This window comes from Myotis lucifugus, unplaced genomic scaffold, assembly GCF_000147115.1.
Source record: "Myotis lucifugus unplaced genomic scaffold, Myoluc2.0 scaffold_413, whole genome shotgun sequence".
Taxonomy (NCBI): Eukaryota; Metazoa; Chordata; class Mammalia; order Chiroptera; family Vespertilionidae; genus Myotis; species Myotis lucifugus.
Genome location: NW_005871461.1, coordinates 297948 through 305008, shown reverse-complemented (window position 1 = coordinate 305008; position 7061 = coordinate 297948). Strand labels below are relative to the sequence as shown.

The 7061-nt window shown below is 57.8% G+C and overlaps 1 protein-coding gene across 1 annotated transcript in view; it reads right to left on the bottom strand.

Moving 5' to 3' along the window:
- Positions 1 to 315: 315 nt before the first annotated feature.
- The window catches only part of TRIOBP (TRIO and F-actin binding protein), a 52526-nt gene continuing 45780 nt past the window's right edge, over positions 316 to 7061 (bottom strand). The window contains 7 exon segments of the mRNA XM_023743777.1: positions 316 to 498; positions 1016 to 1179; positions 1972 to 2058; positions 2953 to 3063; positions 3142 to 3301; positions 3883 to 3985; positions 5557 to 5704. Coding sequence (XP_023599545.1) covers positions 1018 to 1179; positions 1972 to 2058; positions 2953 to 3063; positions 3142 to 3301; positions 3883 to 3985; positions 5557 to 5704 — 771 coding nt within the window. The 3' untranslated portion in view covers positions 316 to 498; positions 1016 to 1017.

Here is a 7061-nt window from a genome sequence, read left to right as displayed (position 1 = left end):
GTAAGAAGACCCAGTGCGAGGGGCACGCTCAGATATGCAGAGAGTGTGTGTGCGTGCGCCTGTGCATGTGTGTGGTGTACATGTGCATGCCTGTGCGTGTGTGCACCTGAGTGTGTGTGCCTGTGTGCATGCCTTGTGGTGCCTGTGTGTGTGTCCCTGTGCAGTGCCTGTGTGTCTGTGTGTGTGTATGCCTGTGGTGCCTGTGTGTGTCTATGCAGTGCCTATGTGCATGCCCATGTGTGTGTGCCTATGCAGTGTGTGTGTATCTGTGCGGTGTGTGTGCCTGTGCGGTGTGTGTGCCTGTGAGGTGTGTGTGTGTACCTGTGCAGTGTACGTGTACCTGTGCAGTGTGTGTGTGTGCCTGTGTGATAGTTGTGAGTGCACGTGTAGCCCACAGAGGGTGGGGAGAAAGCTTGGCTTCTGACTTCCATCCAGCAGGGAAGGAGGGCAACTGGTCCCCTTGGGCTGGGAGTCTGCAGCTGGGCCGAACCACAGGACCTGGAAGACAAGAGAGGGGCTGGTGAGGGCTGGGGAAGCCCCAGCCTTGGTCCTGGGCCCCAGCGTGGCTTAGGCTACACAAGGGTGGCCAGCAGGTCCTCCCAACACCTCTGGGCCCCAAAGGCTGGGCCAGATCTGCTCCTCCAGGCTTCTCCCCACACAGCGGGCCACCGGGCGGCCTCTCCCAAGCGCTCAGCCGTCCACAGGACTTATCAGAAAGAGGGAGCTGCCCCCGTCGGGATGTCTGGGTGCGGAGCTCGGTGGAAGGAAGACTATTAGTGACGTGTGCCTGCTGCCAGGTCTGAGGGGGGCAGGCACCGCATTTGCCACCCACGCCTCAGCAGACCAGCCGGGCGCTGTCAGCCTGAGGAGGCGTGGACTGACCAGGCTGTGGCTGCGGCACAGCGTTAAGAAGCGCCACTGTCCCTATTTATAGAAAGGGAAGCAGAGGCCAGGAAAAGGAAGTGCCCTGGGCAGGTGGCACAGCCCTGAGTGCACCCTCCAGGCCCGGGCACACCTCTACTCGGCCACGCTGTTGCGCATCGCCTCCTTCTCCTGCAGGGCGGCCATGGCGAGGCGCAGGTGCTCCTTCAGCTGCTCGATCTCCCGCTCCGACCGCGTCTTGATGTGGTTCAGCTCCACGTACACATCCTGGTACTTTCCTGAGGTGAAGCGCTTGTCCTGGGGGTGGGCAGGGGCGGTAAGGGCACAGAGCCCTCCCTCCCTGGCCCTGCCCACTCAGCACATGCCCACCCTGCTCCCTACTGGCCAGCACAAGCAGCCAGGCCGCTCTGCAGTGCCCAGGGCCTTCTCCCGCCGGGAGGCCCCCTTGGCGGCCCAGCCCTGGACGAACCCCTCCCAGCACCACAGGTTTCAGCACCATTTGCAACCTGCTCAACATGAGAGCGGAGGCTCAGGCAGGTGAAGCTTTTGCCCAAGACCACACTGCAACCGGTGGCTGGGAGGAGAACCAGGTCAGCGTGGCCCAATACGTGGGCCCGTTCCATGAGTCTGACTCACACACTCCCAGAGCCACGGACACACAGAGGATGTCAAACACACCGGGACATGGGCACCAGGCAAGCCACACACTCTCAAACCTGGTCCTGAATCCCAGCCCCCCCACGCCACCCCCACCCTCACCCCCCGCTGGCAACATGGCTTGCCTCTTTTTGAAATGCAGGCTCTGCACAGGCAGGGATGCTGGCCTTTTGGTTCACAGATGTCTCCCCAGCACCTAGCACCATGCCTGGCACAGAGAGGTGCTCAATAAATATTTGCTGAATAAAAAAGAGCAATTGTGGCCTTGAGCAAGTCACCCTTTCTTAGCCTCAGTTTCTTTGTAAATGAGGATGACACCTCCGGGGGAGAGGCACGAGGAGTGCCTGGCACAGAGCAGGGGCTCAGGATGGGGCATCCAGCTGGATCCCGAGGTCCCCCACCCGCTGACACCCTGCTTCAGCCAGGACCTACCTTCTGCATCATCTGGAGCTCGTCCCGGAGGCACTGCACCTCCTTCTTCAGGTACTGAAGTTCGTTCTCCTTCACTCGCAGCAGCACCTGGGGTCACAGGTGCACGCTAACCCAGGGCCAGAGGCCAGAGCTACCCAGCCCAGGGCACACCGCAGCCGGCCTTCTCCTTGCCTCAGGCCCCTAGAATGCAGCTCCCAGCCTGCACTGAGACCCACTACACCCTAGGGCACCCCCCCCCCCCAGGAAGTCCTCTCTCACCCACCCGCACCATAGCACCAGGACCTCAACTTGAGGGCGAAGAAGAAAAAGGGAGCCATGGTATGGCCCTACTCTGAACCAGAGAAGCTGGGACTCTGCGGACGACCTCATTAACCCTCCCCAAACCCCGAGGGGCAGGTGTTGCTGTCCTGACTTAGCTAAGGAGGAGACGGTTTCAGCCAGACTGGGGAGACTAAAAGCTTAGACTCTGGAACCAGACGGCTGGGTTGAAATCCCAGCTCCCACACCAACTATCCGTGTGCTCTTGGGCAAGGTACTTGGCCTTCTTGTGTCTGTTTTCTCACCTGTAAAACGGGGATAGTTACAGCATGTGCCCCATAGGACTGTGAGGGAGACTCGGTGAGTTAAGAACCTCGGCTCACAGAAGTCCCAGGCACAGAGTAAACCGTATATAAATGTTTGTAAAATAAAGTACCAGGGTGATCCTGGGATCATGCCCACATTTTCTCACTGCAACTTCTCCCAGTAAGAAAGGTGTGCGAGCCCCATTTTACAGATGAGCTACTGGACTTAGAAAGGCGAGGCACTGGTCCTGACCACACAGCAGATGGGTGGGAGGGCTGGACTCTGGCTGCAGGAATGCAGCGCACACAGCAGGTCCTTCCCAGCTGTGCTGGCGTCTCCTTGCTGGGCCCAGCCCCTCAGGCGCCCTCCTCAGGCCTAGGCCCCGAGGACCAGCCGGGTGAGCCGGTGGGCACTTACCTCCAGCTCACAGGAGCTGCGCTCATTACGCCCACAGCCGCTGCCAGTGCCCTGTGAGGCAATGAAGCCGCGCAGCCGGTCAATCTCCTCAGACAGGCGGGCATGCAGCTCCTGCGGGGGCGTGGGGAGGGGGGATGGTCAGCGCAGGGCTGCTGGGCGCCCGTCCCCACCCACTGGGGCCAGGCCCACCTGGTTGTGGCGCAGCAGCTCCTGGCCCTCCTGCTGGCAGCAGCGCAGCGTGTGCTCGCGCTCCTCGGCCTGCTGCGTCAGGGTGCCGATCTCCAGGCACTTCTGTGAGTACTGCTCCGACAGCACCTGCAGCTCCCGCTTCAGCGCCTCCATGTCTGACCTGCCCGGGGCGGAGGAGGGGAACAGTGATGGATGTGGGCTCGCGTGCCCTCTGCCACCTGAGTCGGGTCATGGCAAACTCAACGCAGCTCCTGATTCCCACCCTAGTGTTGCTTTGAGCCCAACTGTGGGGCTTTGAACGATGACAGGCACCAGTGGCTACAGGTGCCTCCTCTGTGAGGGGCGGGTGGGGGGAGCCCATCGCTACAGCCTCTGCAGCCTCCAGAACTGTGCTCGGTGGCAGGACAGGGACTGGCCGAGGCTGACACTGCAGCCCAGCTCTAGGGGACACTAACGAGGGGACAGGAGTTGGAGGCCGAGACCAGCCTGACAAGAAGGGGCCAGAAGCACGGTGGCCTGAAGAACTGTCTGTGTGGATGGCATGGAGGTCTGACTAAGGCCCTGCTACTCTGTTCAGGTGCCACAATGACAGTGGGGGTCTCAGCTGGGGGCAAACTGACGTATCCTTTGCCAGGGGCGTCAGCACAGGTCCCTGACTCAGGACCGCCAGTGTATGCAGCTGGGTCCCCGGCTCAGAAGGAGGCCCAGCCCACAGACCCCGGGGCCCAAGTGCCATCTCACTGGTGCTGCTTCCGGAGGCCGTCTGGGCCCTGCTGGAGGCTCCGTGTCTTGTTCAGCTCCCGGCTCAGCTCCTCCTGATAGGCCTTCTTCATGGCTTCGATGGCTGGAAACAGAGCAGAAGCGAGGAGGAGGTTGGGGAGGGGTCAGCAGCACCAACTTCACCTCCTCTGAGACGCCACACGTGCCGTGGAGACAGGAGCAGGCAGTGGCATGTAAAGAGCAAGGGACCAGGCTGTGTTGTGAACTGAGTGGCTTTGGGTAAGTTGCTTGACCTTCCTGAGCCTGTCTAGCAAGAGAGGGTCACAATCCCTCTCTGATGGGCCCTGCTGGGGAGACACCCAGTGTCTGAGCACTGGTACCTTTTGCTAGTGATGGCTGGGTAGAGCCCACACAGTCCACTGTCCCTGCACAGCCTGGAGGGTCCTTTAACAAGACCCATCTGTGTGGCCCAGCTTAGTGGTCAAGAGTACAGGCTCAGCAGTGGATACAAATCGAGGAGACTTTGCTCAGGGGACTTAACCCCTCTGGGCCTCAGGTCCTCATTGGAAAGTGGGGTTAACAATGCACCTTCTCTCATGAGTCACTGGGAGACGTGGGAAGAGCATTTCAAACAACGCACAGCACAGACGTTAGCTTCTGGTTGATTTTTCAGACTGTGAGCTCCCGAGGACTGAGTCTCTTTTCACACTTACACAGGGTTGCTGTGAGGATTAAACAAGTCCTCAACCATCATCTTATCTGTAATCCCAAAATCCAAAAGTTCTGAACACTGGAAGTTTTTCGTAACTCTTTTGGTGACAATCCCCGGCCTAAATGGACATGAGGCTATTTGAGGTCCCACTTAAGGGTGACCCTGAGAAATGTCACTGCAAATAACTTGGTGCTAGATTTCAGGGTGAAGCCCAGATCCTGCTGAGACACCTAATGTATGCACCAGGTTATCTTCCTAAAAGCAAAACGCATGGCCCCAGGGTTTGGGATGGAGGGCCATGGGCTTGAGTGTGTCAAGCACTTAGCAGGTGTAAGTTCTAGATCATGTGATCTCTTCCATCATTTCCATTTTTCTAAAACCATCTGGAGGTGCATGCGCTGTGCCAGGCACACAAAGCAGAGGGTGGGTTCAGAGCATGGCTTTGCAGTCAGTGTGCTCTGGGCTCCAACTCCAGCTCTGCCACCGATAAGCTGTGCCATTGGACAGATCACTAACCTCTGAGCCAGTGTCCTCATCTGAGAAATGGGTCACTCTCTTGGGCACTGCAAGGCCTAGGACAGCTCACACCCCTCCCTGCTCTCCCCGGGGTCCGGCCTGTGTGCCCAGTAAGGTGGCCCTGCTGTGAAAACTGGGTCTGAGGCTAAGCAGTCTCTCCCCCAGGACATGGCACCGGCTTGGGCATAGGCTTGGATCACAGCGGACCTTCCAGTGGCTGCAGGCCGCAAGGGAGCACTCACAGCTAATGGGGGGGAGGGTGTCTTTTCATTGCCTCACTTTCCTCTTTTTAAGTAGGTTGAGGCCAATTCTGGGGGCTTCCAACTCCTCTTGATCCCTTACCCTAAGTCTAGCACCAGGGACCCCAGCTTCTTATTTAAGAGCCTCCCAAATCCAGCGAGGAGGAGCCTCAGCTTAGAGGTTTGCGAGGCCGAGCCCGCTGTGCCACTCCTTCCCGGGGTCCTCACCTGAGGCCGTGGCGGCTGTCTCCTCGGCCAGGAGCCACTCCTTCTCCTGCTGCAGCCTCTGCAGCTCCCGCTCGTGGTGCCGCTGCAGCTCTTCCATCACCTGCTGGTGGGAGGACTCCATCTCGGCCAGGCTGCGCTCCCAGGCCTCCTGCAGGCAGGGCCAGGGGTCACGGGCTGCTCCCATTGCCTGGGAGTGGTCCTTCTCCAGCCCGAGATAGGCAGGCCTACCCTGGTCCAGGCTTCCCCTGGACCCCAGCACCACCAGCCTGTACCCGCCACCACCCCTCCCCTCCAGCTACAAACCTCATCCTGTCATTCTTCTGCTTCAAACCCTTCTGAGGCCCCCATCCTGCAGGGTCAAGTCCCTGTTCCATGTCTGACCCTTGCAACCTCATCCCTGGCCCTTACCCTACCAAGAAACCCTCTAGCCCTAACTGGTTTGGCTCAGTGGATAGAGCGTCGGCCTGCGGACTCAAGGGTCCCAGGTTCAATTCCAGTCAAGGGCATGTACCTTGGTGGCAGGCACATCCCCAGTGGGGGGTATGCCAGAGGACGCTGGTCGATGTTTCTAACTCTCTATCCCTCTCCTTCCTCTCCGTAAAATCAATAGAATATATTTTAAAAAAAGAAAAAGAAAGAACCCCCCTAGTATAAAAACAATTCAGTGTGTTCACACCCGAGCTTTAGCTCATGCTCTTTCCACTGCCTGGAACATTCTTTTACATCTTTCTTTCGCTGGGTAACTCACTTCACCTGCAGCCCAGCTTAAATACCCTCCTAGCTCTGTCTCTGAACAAGCTCTCCGCTGCCGCCAAAGGCCTTGTTTCCGCCAAATATAAGTCCCCCGAGGACACGGGGCCCAGGACAGGGCCTGACGTGTGGCAGGTGCTGGGGAAAGGAGCTGAAAGTGATGACATCACAGAACAGGGCCTTGTGGATCAGACTGGCCAGTATTTTTTTTAATATATATATATTTATATTATTTCAGAGAGGAAGGGAGAGGGAGAGATAGAAACATCAATGATGAGAGAAAATCATTGATCAGCTGCCTCCTGCGTGCCCCACATTGGGGATCAAGCTCACAACCCGGGCATGTGCGCTTGACCAGAATCAAACCTGGGACCCTTCAGGCCGCAAGCTGACACTCTATTCACTGAGCCAAACCAGCTTGGACAGACTGGCCAGTATTTAAAAGTCTGATAATACCCACTGCTGGGAGAGTCGCTGTGATGGGGTTCGTGGAGGGCAGTTTGATAGCACCGATGCATTTTTAATGACCCTATCCCTTCATCTAGCGCAGCGGTTCTCAACCTGTGGGTCGCGACCCCTTTGGCGGTCGAACGACCCTTTCACAGGGGTCGCCTAAGACCATCCTGCATATCAGATATTTACATGACGATTCATAACAGTAGCAACAGTACATTTATGAAGTAGCAACGAAAATAATTTTATGGTTGGGTCACAACATGAGGAACTGTATTTAAAGGGCCAGAAGGTTGAGAACA